The sequence below is a fragment of the Acanthaster planci genome, linkage group LG01 (genome assembly GCF_054643075.1).
Source record: "Acanthaster planci isolate LZ-2023a linkage group LG01, COTS_SCS, whole genome shotgun sequence".
NCBI classification, from domain to species: domain Eukaryota; kingdom Metazoa; phylum Echinodermata; class Asteroidea; order Valvatida; family Acanthasteridae; genus Acanthaster; species Acanthaster planci.
The window spans coordinates 10375530-10395334 of record NC_141777.1 but is presented as its reverse complement, the minus strand read 5'-3'; the positions used below and the strand labels follow the sequence as shown (position 1 = coordinate 10395334).

The window sequence follows — 19805 nt, the reverse complement described above, 5'->3', positions numbered from 1 at the left end:
ACAACCACAAGTAACAAGATGACGAGTAACACATTGATGTTTTTATTGTAGTTCATTTGAATTCAGACTAGCAGTCTTGTGTTAGTTTTGTAATGGTCTTTTGATGGTCTTACATGTAAGAGGTCTCAACTACACCACTGATAAGCATGAGTTCATAGGAAACTCATACGTTTGCACCTTAAGACTTAACTAGCCCCTAAAAGATGTACTCCAGAATGAAAACAAGCAGCAAGGATCCAATTTGTCAAATGTGTATCAGCCAGTCTATCTAGACTGACTGCATGCAGTTGAAAAAACAAAAAACCTGTACCGAATTTTAGAGATGTTCTGGTTCACCGTAGCAGAATACAGCCAATGGTTTACAACAGAGTGTAATGTTTTCACCCTTCAGATGATTATTAGGTACCGACTACTGAAAGCATATATTTAGCATCAAGATCAACGATATAAAAAATGGAAAAGAAGCTTGGAACCCACATGCATTCTAAAATGGTCTGATACTATTCCATTCAATAGTTGAAAAATGGTCTCCTCAGGAATGAGGTCCATTGGATCTGTTGTCCTATACTGCATTACCAAGCATTGGAATTACACATGGAATGTTGCTTCAGCTGATTGGAAAGGGTTTTGTCAATAGGATATTAAGTTTTTTTTCCTCACTACCGGTACTGGATTGAAACAACATCAGAGCTGAAAATATTACTTTAACACCATATTCACTACTTGCTCTCAATGAAGTCGGCGATGCATGCCAGTTGCAAAGAAATCATTGGTGGACACCCTTTCTATTCCACATGTAGTCAACAATGCTGTTGTGATATTGAGTTTATGGGTTTTTGTGCCCTAAACTTCAGCTAACAATGTGGCAATGCATCGGCGACAGACCACTTCCATTTTGCCTACAACTTTATGGGCGGCCAAAGTTTACAGAATATCGCCATTTGGTTGTTTTTAATTTTACCTCAGGTTCATTTAAAATGGACATTTGTCCCATTTATTTTCAATAGGGTTGTACAGTATTTCCATTTAGTATTTAACAGTATGCGTATTACAATCTAGTGTTCTGATAACTGCACAGGGTTTTAACACTATAAGTTATTCTAAAATTTTTGTACCAAAGGCCAATTATAATTTTAGCAGCCATTTGTAGGCAAAAAACACAACTGTGGCGTCAAGAAAGAAAGAAATCCTGTCATCACTGAGATGAAACAGAGTTTTAACTAAACTGTTCATACATGGCAAAAATACATCTGGAGGTCCAGCAGAAGAGTGGGCTGTGTTCATCAAACACTTGACAGAACTAAAGATACTAGAAATTATAAGCTGCAATCTACACAGCCAAGACATTCAACACATTGCCTCATCTGTTGTTGACATAACGAAACTGACCGATTTGATCCTTTCAGGCAACAAAGAATTGGGTGGGTCAGGAAAAACGTGGGCAAGTAGCCTCCTACAAATGAAGTCCCTACATACACTGAACTTGAGCAACTGCTCACTGCAATGTGCAGATGTTGAATATATTGCATCGTCTGTAAGTAGCATGCCAAGACTGACTGATTTGATCCTTTCAGCCAACGAAGAATTGGGTAGGTCAGGTGAAACGTGGGCAAGTAGCCTTCCACAAATGCAGTACCTACATACACTGAACTTAAGAAACTGCTCTCTGCTATGTGCAGATGTTGAACACATTGCATTGTCTGTAAGTAGCATGCCAAGACTGACTGACTTGATCCTTGTTGATGAGTCAGCCTCAAGATCTACAGCTCACTTGCCCCCATATGAAAGGAGTGAGTACAAACTGGATCTCAGCTATTGCTCATTGCAAATTCAAACTTTCAGACAAATTGCCTTGCTATTAGGCAAAAAAGGGCTCAGTAATTTGATCCTGACTGGCAACACAGCAATTGGTGGATCAGCTGAAACATGGTCCAATTACTTACAATACTTGAAGCATGTCATAACACTCAGCCTCAATTATTGTTCACTACAATGTACAGATATTAAACACATTGCCTCATCTGTGAGTTACATGCCATATTTGACAGACTTAACACTTTCTGGCAACTCAGCATTGGGTGGGTCAGCTGAAACATGGTCAATTCACTTGCGATATATGCACTTCATAAAGGTACTGAACCTCAGTGACTGCTCACTACAATGTACAGATATTAAACACATTGCCTCATCTGTAGAACACATGCATCATCCGAATAATTTGATCCTTGCCAGCAACTCAGCATTGCGTGGATCAGCTGAAAAATGGTCAATTCACTTGCCAACAATGAGGTACGTGAAGGAGCTGAACCTTAGTAATTGCTCGTTGCAGGACACAGATGTTGAACATATTGCCTCCTCTGCAGGTGACATGCTAAATCTGAAGGATTTGATCCTTACTGGCAACTCAGCATTCGATTAAGCTAAAAGTTTGGTCGAGTAACTTGCCAAAATTGTGTTACGTGAGGGATCTGAACCATAACAATTGCACACTGCTACATATGACCCATAAATAGCATAAAGATTTTGACTGATCTGGGCCCTGCCAGCATCTCCACGTTGTGTGGATCAGCTGAAACATGGTCAAGTTACTTATGCATTACATAAAGGTGCTGAATCTCAGTGACTGCTCATTAAAATGCCTACATATCAAGAACATTGCCTTGTCCGTAAAATACACCCATCATTTGACTGATTTAGTCTTTGATGGCAATTCACCACTGGATGGATTGGCTTAAACATGGGCAGTTTACTTGCAAAAGTACATGTAGCTGAATCTTAGCAAGTGTAAATGTAGGACTAAGCAGCAGGCTAAAGTGGATGTTTTTGACAAGGTAATAGCTGATATTAAATGCAAATGTTCATATTGTACATACACGTTTACGGTTTTCAAAAGTACTTATATGATCACAGTTGCTAAAAACTGATTTTTCAAATTGATATTGAAGTAATATTTTCATAAAAAATAAAACATTTAAGAAGTGATTATTTCGAAATTATGGCTATAACCAGAGCAACTGAATTACACGAACCAGTATTCGTGTAAAAAAAAATGGTTTGACTTACATGTTAAGGTGTTCTATTAGCAATGTGTACTAATACCTGGGCCTTAATGTGATGATATTTTTGCACTAAGCACTGATCATATAATTTGAAGACTACCTTTTAAAACTGCCCATATCATGGCAGTGGGGTTATAAGGTTTGGGCAACCTGGGCTCAATGATTTTAAACCTGCCATGGGTGTTTAGAGTTAATTTACGATACAGTGTCCAGGATTCGATTTTGCTTTCTATTTCATTGGCTCTCACAATTTTTTAAAGAGTCTAAGTACGTTTTATTGTTTTCTTAAATGACATATTGCAAGTGGAATGAAATAGAATTTAACAATCTGAACTTTTTAAACTGCAACATGACTTGGTCAACTATAAAGTGAAGTTTTGAACCCTCAAAAAACTTCAGATAAGTGACATTCAGATATTGCCCACAAAATCTAAAATATGTTGAAGGAACCGCGTAACAAGAATTTTATGTGATGATTTTGTTGCACTAAGCACTGATCATATTGAAGACTACCTTTTAACACTATGATTATAATGCAGCAGCAAAGCTCTTAACTTGCTTTAAAGCAAAGTTTAGCAGTTTTAAATTTGCTTTGTACTTGGTGAGTTATTTAATGCCAAAAAATGTGGCAGTAGGTACTCTACAGTATCAAAGATTTCATGAAGTGTTTGGTAAGCTTAAATGAACCACTTGTTGACCTAGAGATTGAAACTTCATGAAAAATTTAAGGTAGAATAGATGTAAAAAGTGATGACTGTATTACATTTGCATCATGTTTAAAACCCTCCTATGCTAAGATACATTCTTGACACAATTGTCATATCAGTCAAAATCGGTCAAATTTCCCATGTGTCTGTGTACTGGGGGAAATCAAGTGGAAGGCATTTTTGACTGTTTTTGATGGTTAAAACAGGAGGGTTTTATTATCTGTATTATTTACCATCAGTTCATTTATCAGTTTTGTTCCAATTTTGGGCCAGAAAGACCAGCACTACTTGCACAAGTACATAAGGTAAAATGGCCGCTACGGAACTGCCATTATTTCTGTCTGGTACAGCATTCTAAATAAAACAGAAAGCACTCAGTGTCAGTTGTGCTTCCACATGGCATACAGTGATGTCATCATCTTTATGGTCTTTTACTGTAGAGCCATTTTCCAATACTCGACTTGGGCCAAGTCTCAGGCTTCAACTGTTTTTTCTTCCTGACTTTGAGGTTGTAAGCGCAATAGTAAGTCTGATAGTGCCACAAAACATCAAGTAAGATGCAAAAGTGCCAAAAATTACAGTATTTCAATTTAAGTTAAATGTTTCAGGCCCACAATCGGGGAATGGTTTGCTACACGAAGCATGAGACGGAGACAAAGTTGAGTATTGGAAAACGACCTGGGCTTTTGACTACAGTTCTGGCACCGTTAGACTGGTACCTGTTGCCTTCTATTCCTTCTAATGCACCAACCGTAAGCATCCAAGAAAAGAGGCTCTTTGACATTCAATATTTCCCTTCACAAAAATCCTCCAGGGATAAAAACCTATCAGAAAAAATCTATGTAAAGTGAACATCCATGCAGGGTTTGACTGAAATGGGTAAGAAGTCTATGTACAGTGCACAGACGTCACTAATTCCCACTTGCGGTGGTATATCTAGCCATCAGAAAACAATATGTACATGTACTAAAAGTCAAAATCAGCAGGGAAAATACTGAAGCATTAAATTAATTTAGACAACACTTTTTCAGATCAGTTTCACAGGGTTTGTGGCATAGAGTGTCAGGTGATCTTCAGATACAAAACTTTTTCCAAACAAAGAGAATTTAGGGGGAAAAAATGAAAAAAAATTGACAACCTGGGTTTAAGCCCTTGTTCAGCAGTGTGTTTCAATCAAGTTTGTAGCACAGTCAAACCTGCATATAGTGGCCATCCATGGAACCGGGGGAATGTGGCCACTAGGAGAGGTGGCCTCTTTATAAACGTTCCAACATTACATGTGTACATGTATGGACATGTGTGTGTATTTATTTTTTCCATTCTAATGCCCAACTTGTAACTTACACACACTTGTACACATTTTATCCAACAATGGCCATCAGTTACCCTTCAAAACAAATGTAGCAGGGTCCGACTTAATATTCACATGTACACAGGAACACTGTACTCATTAGTAATTAAGGGAAAATGCAAGAAAAACAATGCCCAGAAGTCACGAAAGATCACCACGTCGTGTGAAAAACGGCTGTGTAGCACGCGGTAACCATACATTGGTGATAAATAGTCGGCACCTAAAACACATGTATGATCATGACAAAAGAAGTCCAGGTATCTGACTTTACAAATTTGATGCACCACAAGAGGGCGGCCTACACTTTTTCGTTGGCCGGAATGTGGAAGTTCTCTCGCAATATAAATGTACACACACCGTTCCAAGACACCTGTCTGCTGGCCGCATTGGACAGTGGCTGCAATATTGAAACCTGCAACCAACAAATTACGTGCAATGTCGCTCAGGACCATGTAAAAGTGGCCGCTACAAACACGAGGCCGTTTTACAAAGGTGGCCGGATAAGCAGGTTTGACTGTACTTCCGCAGCCTCATGGAAACCAAACTTATTTTAATAACTGCTGAAGCTTGTAGTGCAATGTGTGAATAATGAGATTTGGAAACTTTGCATCAGTAGCTACAGCAACAACCACATGAACAGTGGCAATACATTTTGTAGGTACTGGAAAGGACACGGTTTCTGAAAAATGGTTCCATACTTCAAATAAGAATGACATACGGAAAAGCTATTCCAATATATTAAAGCTTAACAGGTAAGATATTATTTTCACCAAAGGATTTTTTTCCAGGGATGGATTTGCGCCACGGCGATGTTAATGGATTTTGGATTTTTGCCCTGCCCGACACACAAATAAAAATGCCGAACACCAATACTGACCTGTCCTTCCAGCCAGAGACACCAACATGACAGGAAAGGGATCATGCAGACACACACTGTAAAGTGCTTGGGTGAACTCACACACAGGGTACTAGACACTGTCTACATGACAAGAAGCTAGAAAAACAACTATCGACAAGAGCACCGCACCATGTCATGCAGGAATTCTGTGGGAGTGGAGAAAAGGCACAAATACATGTAAATAAGAAAAAAAAGTAGAAGAATCAGAAAATGATGGAGGCGTGAAGTGTGGATTCCAAAGCGTGAGCTTTTGGTTCATGCAAGGAGCCTTTTGTTGAACATTTAATACCTTGATTGTGTGAGCTGAATGCATGCTGTATGCAACCCAGTTTACGGCACCATCAAACATGCAATATTCTCCTGAGAGAACTCTGATGTGACTCTAGGAAGTCGAGTAGGCTTCTTTGCTAGAGTTCCAACTTTTCTGCTGCCTGCTTTGTTTAACTTTACCCAACATTTATTCAGAGGGTATGATTTCGCAGGTGCTAAACACAAACGTAGACTGTGCACAGAGACTATTTGCTGAGCTAGAACAGGTTACCAGCCAAACTTTAATATGCTGTGTGACACCTCTGACTGGCTCTCTGCTGATCTTTGCTTGGCACAAAAGATTGCTAATCATCTAATCATCAACAGATGATTAACAACAGCATCATCATTGATAGCAAGAGTTGACCCACTGATTGCAGATCACATTTCTAATGAATATTCACATAATGACTGTGAAAGAACCAAAAGAATTATTTTATGGGGCAAAACTGAGTTGACAAAAATTCAAGCACTGGGATGAAATTAATCCTATGTCACAATTATCCACTGTGACACAGCCTGGTCAACATTTATCCAAATCAGTAACAAACACAAAAGACCACAACCACATTTGTTGAAGTCATACAATTAAAAAATTATTTAGATTGTTGGTGGAAAGTGATTTGAGCAGAAATTATATGAGGTACATGCATGTGTAGCCAATGCAGTTACCTGAATATTCAGCATGTCAAGCATCAACACAAAGCATCTCAGTATCTGCTCTTCATCCTGTTCCTGTATGGGTCCATCGTCTGGAGAGGGATCAATCTTCACATGGGGCGGTTCCACAGGCACACCTCCCACCACCACTCCTCCCTCCGTCCCTGGGCCAGCCCCTGCAGGAGGTGTGACTGAAGGCGGTGCGGCGGCGACAGTGGGCTCGGTAGGTGGAGCCCCTGGGGTTTCTACAGCAACTTCGTCAGGCGCCTGCTGTTGCTGCTGTTGCTGCTGCTGTTCTGGGCCGGCTGGGGTTTCGGCAGTTTGGCTAGCAGCCCGCTGCTGGTCTCTCTGCTTCTGCTTGGCTAATTGGATCTTGGACATGGACGTCAGGCCATCACTGAAGATGCTCAGGAGAAGCTTGAGCGGGATGACAATGTCCGTTTCCGTCAAAATCTATTTACGGTACAGAACAAACAATATCAGAATTTGCATCAGCCATAATTATCATATACCTGTGTCACTTGGTTGAAAGAGGAAATTTAAGAGGACAACATCAAACTTGGCTGGGGGATTCTCATGTTAACTTGACGACGGGAACTTTTTTCTGAAAGCCGACTCCGAGAGTTCCAGCCTCGTTTGGCCAAGAAGGCCACCTGCCAAACTGCAAATTCTTGGTTTGTGGCCCTGCGTGCTCTGAATTACATAGTGAAAAGGCTCATTGTTCGGTGGCATGCGGCTCTACTCACGCTTCCACATTCCCATTGCCTCTTTTCAAAGTGGGGACTATTGTGAAGCTGGTGATTATGATGCAAATTCGGCCTTTTCATTTCTTGGCAACACACAAAGGTCAATCACCATATATACAAGAGCCAGGGTCTGCCTTCTTTCACCGTGTTCGCTCAAGCGTAGGCTGAGAATAATAGCTGAAAAGCGGGCTGAGGATCTTAATTTTTACGGCAGCTCTTACCGTCATCCGTCGCAAAGGTGTTAAGAAGGAAATTCACTCAATTGTTCAGTCACACCATAAGCCAATAAAAAACTTTTTCCCTCTCTTGAATTTGTGCGAAGAAAGGCCACTAGAGGGCCAAGAATTTAGCACAGACACAGGTACCAGGCGACAGGTTTGTCATCCTTTCAAGTCCACGCACCTGAAGCCACAGCAGGGCTTTCTCCTGGTCATTGGCCGCCATGCCGCGGAACCGGCAGGCCACAAAGTTGAAGAGCTTCTCTGTGGAGAAGGGCAACGGGCTCATGTCCACGTCGAAGAGGCGACACAGGACGTCCTGGAGCTGAGACAGCTCCTCATCAGGGATGTCACAACAGATGCACTCCATCCAGTGAGGCATAATGTAGTCCCACACCTGGTTAAGCCAAAACAGTCGACGGATTCTATTTTGATAATGGTTCTTTTGGTTACATCTGGTGACAAAAGCAGGGATTCAACAAATGGCTCCATGGCATTGTGTACTGTACTGTATAAAATCTTGGAAAGAAGACTACAATGAAAGGATTTAGGGTCATTTCATGAGTATGAGATCCAATTTGACATATGATGTTGTCAGATCAGTATACCCTCCTTAATATCCTGCAGTGATTAAGCACTGCAAAATTAGCTACCAACCAACCCAACAAACGTACGTAGCATCGAGTCTATTTCAATGATATTTCCACTTACATTTACACAGGTCTGGTGCAACTGGGATACCAAAAGTGTCACATTTTTGGACCCAAAATTTAAAGAATGATCTTTAGAGGAAAGCCATTAATGGAATCAGGTGGACACAGACAGCCAAGTCCCTACATGACCCTCGTTAAGATTTATGCGCGGGTCACAGGAGTGGTAGACAAGGAATGTAACACAGCACCAATCTGAATCCCTGAATTTTGGATATGAACCCAAGACCATTGAGTTACCATTCCAATGCTATAAAAGATTAATTTTGAATCGGGCAAGCAGGGAATGTAATGGCCCCTGCCTACTTCTTGTAGCTAAGGCCATTGTGCACATATGTGCATAATTATGAATTCATAGTGCAAAAGTCTACTGAGTTACCATTCCATTGCTAAAACAGTAAATTCTGATTCAGGCAAGCAAGGAATTTAACACAGCACCAACCTGAATGCCCGAACAAGGAATGTAAACCCATGATCACTGGGTTACCATTTCAAAATTCCAACAGAGTAATTCTGAATCATCTCTGAGCCAATCAGGAATTGTTACGCAAGGTTTGGGGAGTCTTTTTTGTATCACTGTGCACGGTACATGTGCCATGTTTCCATATATACATTCAATATCTTGCCGACTGGGCAGCTCTATTAGTCAAAGTGTAAAAAGCAAGACTGGTACCCATGTAATTTTCATGGTGCCCTGCAACTACAATGAACTGCAATCTGTGCTGAAGAGAAATCCAGGGTTAATTGGTTTGTCATGCAGCAATTAGGAAAAAACAAACAATTTGGCAATCTCACCTCAAATGTTACTGCATTGTATGGTGTCAGACTGAAGACCTTCCTTAGGCCACCAAGAAGCTCAGTTATCCTGCTGCACAGACTGTCACTGTGAAACAAATTGAACTCCAAGGTGATTGGAATGGTACTCCTTCCTCCTTACATAATAGATTAGAATTTGAATTGAATTGAGGGCTCATTTAAATACTTTTAATCTATTGTGTGGTATTGCCTGACCTCAGGAAGGTGTACGACAGGTTGGCAGGTCTGTGTTTATATACATAAACCTCTACTGGCATCATCGATGCCAGCAGGGTTAGGTTCTCCCTGTTGGCGGGGCAGACGTATCCCCATACTACGGTGTGGGTACTAACGCACTGACATTCATTCGTTTATCCTTATTCATTTTTCCTTATCCTTTCATTTTTAAATTAATTATTCTTATCTTAACTGGTACTGCGCCATTGATCATTTTTCATGGAAACAGCGCATTATAAATTTTCAGTTCTTCTTATTATTATTTGTGAATGTTGGGAATACGGCATTCCTTAACTTTACCATCACAAGGAGAACAATCACAAGGAAAAGTCTTTACAAGTCATGACCATGAAAAAGTGCCAAATTTTTCAACACGGCATAATGTAACACCATAGAAACTGACTTTGGGCCAGAAGACAGTGCTCCAAAATAAGGTCCACATCCCTTTGAGGCAGAATTATGCACATCAATCGGTACAAAAGGAGAGAAGTTGAGAAATGACATGGGGTTGATTTCTAACCATTTTAAGATCCTGTAGAGATCTACGTGGCTTCTGGGGGCTCAAAATGCTCATTTAAACATTTTGAATTTCAAACGCACTAAGTGACTCAACACTGAAAAGCCTTCTCATTTTGGAAGTCCAACAAACCAAGTTCAATATATCTGAAAAATACGAAGGGCTGCGTAGCACCGTGATCAGAATATCAACACGAATACAAGATTAAATCAGTGCTCTGAAATATATGATTGCCGACCTTTCGGTAACTGGGTACCTTCTTCAGGGCAAGCAATCATATATTTCAGAGTACTGATTTAATCTCTTATTCTTTTCAATATATCTGAACATCACTTTGGAATGTCCGTTTCCAAAAAAACCCACCAAACTGAAGTGGCATTTAGCAACGTGCATATACTGCAGCTCATGATCAGACATTTAACAGAACTGATTCTGAAGTGTTTACTTACTAGTCTCCACCAACTCTGGCATAGTCAGGAGGCTGTGGTAACAGACAGGACACAAAGACATTGAAGTGACTCTTCAGAATCTTCATCAGCCATTTAGTCACGTACTGTAGGGAGACAGGACACCAAACATGAAATGCAGAATGGTCATACTAAACATCATTATGAAGAATTTCTTAATTCAGATCACTGATCAATTTCATGCTGTTAAATTAGAAGTTGGGTTGAGAGCTGTAGTCATAATGACAAATCCATTACAAGTCAAATCATAAGCCTTTTGACAAGTTCAAAGAAGGGAAGATAAAATGACAAAGCAAGGTTACTGAGTAAGTTGTACAGGTGGGCTAGAGGTTGAATGGCGTGAGAATGGAGATTGGAAGATGCATCCAGCCCCGTTGTCAAGAAATAGTGGTTGGACTATACCTTCCCTATAGCTGAAGAAGATTTTGCAAGACCTGGCAGAATCAGGATTAAGCAGAGTTTCAGTTCTACCTAGCAGGTGTAACACATGTAGGTAATTCCACAAATTAGGCGTCCAAAAATGTGACACTTTTGTGTCCCTGGTTATCTGTCCCTTGTTACTTACTCAAATTATTACTGTTTGTTTGGCTGGTAATGGCATTAATTCACCACTCCTGGAAATTACAAAATGTGTTCTAAACTTACAAAACCATATGTGAGATGTGACAGGGACATGAAAAAAAAATGGACCCCTAATTTCTGGAATTACTTATATGGCTAATGAGGATAAATGAAGACGTTGGCCATACACACAAAGCAGAGTCCGACAACAAAGTCATTTATATTGATACTTCAGTATTGATTTATTCATCTCACTGAAAAAAATGTCTTTCATTTGAATATGGCAGCATCTTTAAATCATTAATTTCAAATAACTTACGTCTGCTTTTAAGCTCTCCAAGGCAACACTGTCTGTGGGTGAAAAAAAGAATAAAATATAATGAAAAACTAATTATATTAAAACTCAAAATCAGACAGATGAAATTTCTGCATGGATTTCCAGACATGAATAAGAAATCCTTAAAAAGAGTTTTGCAAAGGGATGCAAATGAAAGTGGAATAATGGGATGACAAAGGGACTGAATTTACATCTTTCAAATTTTTCAGGCTAAGATCAAAGTCGCTTTTAAACAAAGGGAAGAAAAGCTCCACACCTCTCTGTCCATTTTAGAATCAGAGTAGCCAGTTATTCTTCATCAAGGGCAGGAATAACAAGACATGTGAAAGTGGTTCCAAAAGTATGGAATTAGGACTGGAGACCGAGCTGCATCTACTCCACCCAGGGCGAGGATCACACACAGAAAGGTACCACACTTACCTTGTGTCAGTGTGGCAGTGAACCCAAACCACTGGAAGGCCATGCTGAGCAAACGCCCCACCACTTCGTCAGGCGTCCGCTCCGTAGGGTTGCACTTCTCAATCAGAAGCCATAGGCCAAAGCGGCTGAGTAGGCGGGAGTCCCCCTCCCCGCCCTCCAGGTCCAAGACCTCGTTCTCCGAGGGCTGGCTGAGGGCATCTGTGTTGGTCTCAGCCTCAGCAGCTGCCATCAAGGGGTCCTTCTCGATAACGTGGGCTTCCTTCAGAAGGCTGCACATGGAATATTTCATGACGTTACATCAACTGTAGCATACAATTATCAGATTCAGTAGTATGAAATATAGAAACCTGCTAACACTGCTTGCTGATTACAGAGGCCGGAAATGTCGAGATCAAAACTGCTGTCTCAAAATCACTCTCAAAGGTAAAAAGGGTTTAACCCTCTTTCTGCTGTAACCGTCAAAAATAGTAAAACATTCCTTCCACTTGATTTGCCCCAGTACACAGACACATATGGGAAATTTGACTGATTTTGACTGATCTGACAACTGTGTCAAGAATGTATCTTTGCATAAGGGCGTTCATGATTCCATTTCAGCAGATTGCCTTTTGAGACAAATTCTGCTTTCAATCAAAACCTCAGGCCTTCAAATTTTCTAATTTAAAATTTGGAGAAGTGGAAATCAATGTACATATGTGCAGGCATGTGGCCAAATGCCACTTGAAGTTGTTAATAATATATTACATACACATGTAAGTCTAACACTCATGACCACAGTCACAAGGTCTCTTATATTCCTACTTACTGTGAAAAACTAATCCGACTTAACAATAAGTACCTAAATAAGTGACCTGGCAACTTCAAGGTCAGTGACTTTACACAAAAAATTATCCATGAATTTATCTGGGCTTAAGCAGAACTTAAGGACATATATTGTATATAAAAAAGTTATCAGTATCTGGCATTTGAGAAATGCACTTGCAAAGCAGAGCCGAGTCACTGTTGCTAATAGAGGTGAAGGCAGACATATCAAAATCTCAAGCCGACAGCAACTGCTACGGTAGAATTTGCTCAAATATGACTTCAATCCAATCCATCATGTGTACAAAGTCATCACCAGGCAGGCCAGGTATTATATCATCAGCCAGTTGTATGACCAATAACAGCAGTTACGAGCAACCTCACCGTGTTGTAGTCGAGACCATCACAAGACAAGACACAAATACAGACACAAGACTAGTCACAAGTAACAGGGTGAACGACGACAACGGAATGCTTTTGTGGCTGTTCAGCTGAATAGCTTGTGACTAGAATTTAGACTAGAGGTCTTGTGTTGGTCTTGTGCTGGTCTCGACTACAATACCACAACCTCACCGGAGTATACATGAGGGCAAACATTACAAAGAGATTCCACATACTGTAGGTAATGAGTGCGTCACAGACCAAGGCAGAGGCCCTGCAAACTGCCTCACTTACCTGATGATTGCCTCACACAGGTAACTCTGGGTCTCCTTGTCACACGACAGTGGATCTGCAGGGAAATCCTGGATGATGTGATCCTTCCTGTCAGCATGGATGTAGGAGTTACAACTAGTACAGTAGCGGATGGGACGGTTACCATGGTAACCTGTGCACTCCGAGGAGTAACAGGTGAACAAGGCTGTTTTATCCATTGAGGAGCAGTTCTGAAGTGGAAAGACAGAACAATTAAAAGAGAACAACTTTCTTCTGACCTGTCCCTGAAGTCAGTGATACATTAATGATGAGGCCTTACACTCTAAAATGGGATATTAATTGGTAAAACACCTGTTGCCCTCCCCAAATTACTTCTCGAAACTAACCACACTATTTGAAGTTCCTGTAGCTGTCTTACATGTACAGTCAGTTGACACTTTTCTTTTAGCATTCAAATGGCATCAGGATCACCATGCCCCTTGGATTTGAAGACGTGGGAGGGTTAATGCTAGGATAAAATTAAGGAGTGTAGGTTACAGATATGTCGTACCTTGTTCTCGCAGATCTTCGAGACAATCTCCTGGGGTTGCAGAACATTGAGAAATGGCTTGCAGTCACTGATCTCCCTGAAAATAAAAGAAACTTTCTTGGGAATTATCACGTTTTCACAACAAAGTTGCCATCACACAAGTTTGCTAGTAAATGTTTTAATCAATGTTATGCCAAGTTATGATGGTCAAAAGAGAGGCTATAGGTGACATACCTGTTAACATAGTCACTGCAGACTTGGCAAAGATACAGAGGAGGTGGGTGTTTGCTGTACTTGCCAGCTATCACTGGGTCCATACACATCTGAAAGAAGAACAAAACATGAAATGTACATGTAAGAAGGGCCTAGACAGGGAATAATGTAATCTTTATGAAGCATGCATTTCAGGAACCAATTCAATGCCCATAATGTTCTGCTTCCTTTCAGAATGCATCTGGAATGAGATCTACTAAAAGTGGAAATTGCCCAGTTCCATGCTCCAAAAAGGATATTTTAAAGGTTCAGAGAACCCGATGCAAACTATTCAAAGGCACCAGTCAATGAGTAGTGGTCAGGAGAAGAAAGAACAGGTCTCAAGATGGTGACCAGAATGCACGTCAACAGAAATATGGAGTGCTAGAGAGAATCCATTCCAGAGCAGAATAGAGTAGAAGGATACTTGTCAAATTCTTGCATTAAGCAAACAGGAAAAAAGGATTAATTACAACACATAAAACGCGGTACTCTGCAAGGTAAGATCAGAACTATACGCAATAACCTTCCATGTACAGATGTATGAGCGTAACAGCTTCAGCTGGCAGACCTGCGTGGTCTAGATTATCAGCCAATTCAAAAGTACATAAGTACAAAATCCCTTTTTGTTTTTTAAGTCACTGAAGATAATACACTTGCTCAAGGAATATCAACTGAGTTTTTACTCAGGTTCCTCAAAGCAGAAAGGGAGAAGCACATCACCAACTATAAAAAAGTTTGATAGAGTGGATAGTATCCCCAGACAAAGTTAACCAAGGCCCGCTTTTCTTTTCCCTACCTTGACAGCAGCATTGTTGACGGGTGACAAACAGTTGGACCTCTGACACATGATGGGCTTCCAACCTGTCAAACAAAGCAATACACATGAGCAAACAAGGCCACACAATTTCAAATTGGACCGTGGACCGTTTTGATATGAACATTTTTACTAAGAAAAAAAGCATGTTTCGTGTAACAAGAAACTCCTCACTGGTAGAAAAATGGGAAACTGGGCCAACACTGAAGGGTCACGGTCATTCAGCTTTTGGTGCTTACACAAAGACCTTATGAGTAGGTTTGAGCATATTCACATTGTGCATATTCCATGCCACAGGGAACTGTGGTTGGACTTTAAAACGGTTGTATGGATCCGGGAACAGTGATCAACATAATGCAGGATTTGAAGACACTGTGTGGACTCCCACAGGTCCTCACAATGTTTCCCCTCCTGGTTAATCCTGGCAAGATAAGAGGGACAAAATCCAGCTTGAAGGAGTGTTTACAGTGGGAGAAAAAGTATGTTCTACGAGTTTTCTCAACAGCATGAAAACAGGCCCTCAAGCACACATGGCATGTTCACAACAAACCCTCATGTGTTCTATCTTGTTCAGGCAAGGTGACCACCTTGGCTTCCACCACACGTGCTTACATGTATAAGAGAAGTCTCTGTCTTCTACGTTGGCAGGTACAAGCGACGGCCAGTAGTGGAACAGCAGATTAGCAGCAGCCCCTCGGGCTGAAGAAGGCCCAAATGCTATGGTGCACAAGATATCCTGCAAAGGGAGTAACAATCAGTCAGGAGATCAAACGCGATATTATTGGTGTCAGAAGTCTCTTTAGCCCTACCTGCAAAGTTGTACTTCATATCCACCTGTGCTGCTACAGGCAGGTGTCTAGTCCTTACATTTTCACCGTCCATAATGCAAGTGCAGGGATAAAAAGCATGTGATGCAACTGCTCACAGACAGTAACTACTGCATTTATCCACAAGTGCCTACATTATTCATGTTCCTCCTGGGCAGTATATTACTCTGTAATAATAACTGCAATCTTGAAAATAGATGAGAAAATTACGAAGGGCATGATTTTTAGGAATCACTTTTTAAAGGTCAGGTATGTTTCAATCATGATGATTCCCTTGCCTCCCCTAGTCCCGGATACTTACAAAACCAATTAAATATGACAATATGACACTGGCTTTTAAGTCGAACTATTCTTACCTTATACACATCCTTCTTGTATGTCATAATGCATTCCATAAGCTGGGCATGATGAGCTGCAGAGACACAACGCATTGCAAAATACTGTGGTATAACTAATACACAACAATTGACCACAAATAAATTATACTGTGTGTACCTGTAGCTTTACTCAACCACAGACTGTATTTGCAGGTGACCCAATGTCAGTCATAGTCCTGAATGTATTGTATACATCTGAAACCCTTAATGGGATAGTACATGTGATTTGGGGGTTCAGAATGAAATCATAGAATCGAGTTTGGTTCTTTAAATTGAACGTTCCCGATGAATACACTACATTGGGGAATCTGAGTGAAATTGGGTTGCCAGCGAATACGGTCTATTTTACAAGCCTGGCAGAAAGGATAGAACTGATGGTGCAGACAGAACACAACCGTAGGCCAATATTGTTCACTCAACTGTGAGACAAATTAATTAAAGGACACTCGACTAACTGCAGCAGACTGCTACAAGAGACGAGCTTCACATACTTACTAAGACAGAACACACTTATGAAAACGGACATCGTGGATGGAAACGACAACATTCTACCTCCTCTTCATAGTGCAAGGTTCCTTCAAAAGACTGCAACTCAAAAGTGGCTCCCTTGAATCATTTTGTTGGGTTAAGTCACGCATGTCTTCATTCTCAAGAAAAAACTTGGGAGCCAACGTCCTCTTCCTACCTTTGTTCTTGCAGTGCTGAAGGACCAACATGATGACGGCTGACACTGACATAGATGCATATGTGTCTCCCTCAATGGACTGAACTTCAGCTATTAATTAAAACAAAGCGAAAGAGTGAGGATGGAAAAGGGATCAAGAAACAAAGAAAATTATGATGAAACTGGAGAAACTTTTGGATTCTTGATACATGTACTTAATTACAGCATGTTCCTTGCCATAGAACTTATATTCCATGAACCTCAGAAGTTAATTGCATGCCAGTATATGATTAAGAAAGCAGGTTGATATGGAAAATTTTCTCCTTTAGAGAAGATCCTATTTTGGGACAATGTTTAAAGTCTTCTCAAGATGATCACCACCAACTTCAAAGTCATCCCAGCTGAAGTCACGCTTGATACAGTGTACAATGTACATGCTTTCACAAGAACTGTGACATGTGGAATCATTCATGCCATATTACTTGTGGCATGCCAGGACTAGTAATATGACTAAGATTTACTACGATCCGTGATAGATATCACTGGTAGCTGCAACTGCATGTTGCCAGCAATGTGGTACAAAATAATAAGACTAGTTCAATTTTTGTCAAATAGTGTGTTATCAGAAGTAGTGCACAGTTGCTCAAGAGTATAAGCTTGTTCCTTGATGACGGAACTAGAGAACTTACACAGACATATTGGGAGTAAGGTGGTGCAGAGCAGATCCACCGTCTCCTTCTGTAGGGCAGCAGGGAATATGGCCAGTGTGGAGGCCACAGTGTGGGGAATGGTGTCCACAATCTCAGGTTCCAGGAACCAAAGAATGCAGCCAAACAGCTGCTGAATGGCCTGGCCAAGATCTGGCATCAACCAAACAGGCAAATCAATATACATGTATTGTGAATCTACAACGTCCAAGAAGTTCCAATAAAGTCTGACTTGCTGTCACCTCTGCAGAAAATGTGGGGAGAACTTTTTGGTGTGAGAATGAGAACATTTTTGTGTACATGTATCTAACAATAACATACCGTACATGTATCAAATGCAACGTACCATATTTAATGACATCACTGATCAGTATATTTGTTTATAGGAAAAACTCCATTTTCATTAAATTTGAAATATGTGTAAGGGAAGCTGGTTATCAGAAAATGATTTCTTAATTTCAGTAACCTGATGTAATAGTTTGCGGTACCCGCTGCTTCACCTGACTCAGACCGGCCAGCCGACCCCAGCAAGCTCAGTGGTCAAGTGGTTAAGACGTCTTCACTAGTAAGAAGGTCGTGGGTTAGAGTCCCACCCGAGTAAGCTTGTGAATTTTTTCACAAGCTCTCGGACTAGCTCTGAGCATACAGTGTTTATCAATATATACGATGGATAAGGGCAAAACCCATTATTTAAAATTAACATCTCCCCAATGCAAAAGAAATAATAAATACATGTTAAAAAAATTATGTAATCTGCAAAATCTCTCTCACACTGTGAAAACTTTGTATTATAAATAGCAAACACAAAACACAGCACTCAACATAAATGTACACCTACAAGCACAGTTTGGTTTCACCGAGACAGATACATCTGCATACATCTGTACATGTCCATCAAAGGATACCTGTACGTACAAATACATGTACATGTATGCAACTGTTCTTGAGCAAGCACTGCATGAAAACTCTCTCAGTTTAAAAACATACCCAGAAAACATTGAAATACATGTGTACACCATTCAACTAAAAATGAAGCATGTATCTCTTATAGTAACATGCCTCCACGTACAGCTACTCAACGAAACTAAGTTTCCAGTGGAAAACCTCTGCTACCAGTTCCGTCTCATACTGACACCACTCTGCCATCAGCCTTGCAAGTCATTTCCACTGGCAGCCCCACAGGAATGAAGTCTCTCATTTAATCAGGTTTTCACAATTAAATTCATGTACAGAAATTTCCTATACATGCACACTCATACATGCCAGTACGTGCACCTTCCAAGATCACAAACTGAATTTAATAAATTACTGACGTTGATTACTGCTGCTTGCTGGAGCAAAATGAACCTGTTGGTGTTTCTTGTACATTACATGTACTTCTGTCTGTTGCAGACATGGGGGACATCAGACTTCATTATTATTTTGGATAAATAAATCACAAGGATTAAGGACTCAAAGAAATGATGGCACAAAAATTAAATTTTTAAAAATGCTTTATTGTATTAACATCCCAAATCAACGACTGAAAAAAGTATACTGCACTCATAACCTGGACAAACACTCCAGAAATATTAGGTTTCAAAGTGAGAATATCATAAAAATTCTCACTTTTCCTGTTTCAATAAGTCGTTATCAACAAACTGTTATTGGAATCAGAAAGCAGAGCACAGAGTCCTCTGTTAAACTCTGTTTTAAAGAAACCTGCCAGCTCCCTATGCTGAATGCAAGGTCACCAGTTCCATGCTACATATTCTTCTCCAGCTAAAAGTACTCTAAAAGTTCAGTAAAAGAAAACAAAATGAGTCAATGCTTACAGTTCTGTGTTTCAGCTTAACATACTAGTATCATCATACAAGTCTGGGATGTTCCATGCATAAAGTGTCCCTGCAATCAAACGTCAGCATACACGCAACAAATTCATAGATGAACAACACTGTACATAATTTATGACAAAGTGACCAAGTAAGCCAGGACTTGAGTCAGCACTGTACAATTTATTATTGCCACTCATCAGTGAAGGTGCGCCTGGAACAATAGTCAAAACATTCTTCCTCATAACACTCCAATGATGTTCTTCAAAGAAACTATTGTAACAAATTCCACTGCAAAATGTCAGCTCCAAATTTAAAGCTGCATCTCCATCAAGGTTCTCTGAATAAATCTGCATCAGTACCTGATGTAACGT

At 40.4% G+C, this 19805-nt stretch overlaps 1 protein-coding gene across 3 annotated transcripts in view; it reads right to left on the bottom strand.

Moving 5' to 3' along the window:
- Positions 1 to 19805, bottom strand: part of unc79 (unc-79 homolog, NALCN channel complex subunit) — a 76321-nt gene that overhangs the window by 38356 nt on the left and 18160 nt on the right. For all 3 annotated transcript variants that reach the window (XM_087146989.1, XM_087147075.1, XM_087147024.1), the window contains exons 5-18: positions 17603 to 17773; positions 16935 to 17024; positions 16229 to 16284; positions 15658 to 15781; positions 15028 to 15092; positions 14211 to 14299; positions 13998 to 14073; positions 13469 to 13677; positions 11993 to 12261; positions 11555 to 11586; positions 10657 to 10760; positions 9454 to 9541; positions 8133 to 8345; positions 6997 to 7437 (exon numbers count right to left, since the gene is read on the bottom strand). In XM_087146989.1, the coding sequence (XP_087003115.1) occupies positions 6997 to 7437; positions 8133 to 8345; positions 9454 to 9541; positions 10657 to 10760; positions 11555 to 11586; positions 11993 to 12261; positions 13469 to 13677; positions 13998 to 14073; positions 14211 to 14299; positions 15028 to 15092; positions 15658 to 15781; positions 16229 to 16284; positions 16935 to 17024; positions 17603 to 17773 (2027 nt within the window). The remainder of the gene's footprint in view (positions 1 to 6996; positions 7438 to 8132; positions 8346 to 9453; positions 9542 to 10656; positions 10761 to 11554; positions 11587 to 11992; positions 12262 to 13468; positions 13678 to 13997; positions 14074 to 14210; positions 14300 to 15027; positions 15093 to 15657; positions 15782 to 16228; positions 16285 to 16934; positions 17025 to 17602; positions 17774 to 19805) is intronic.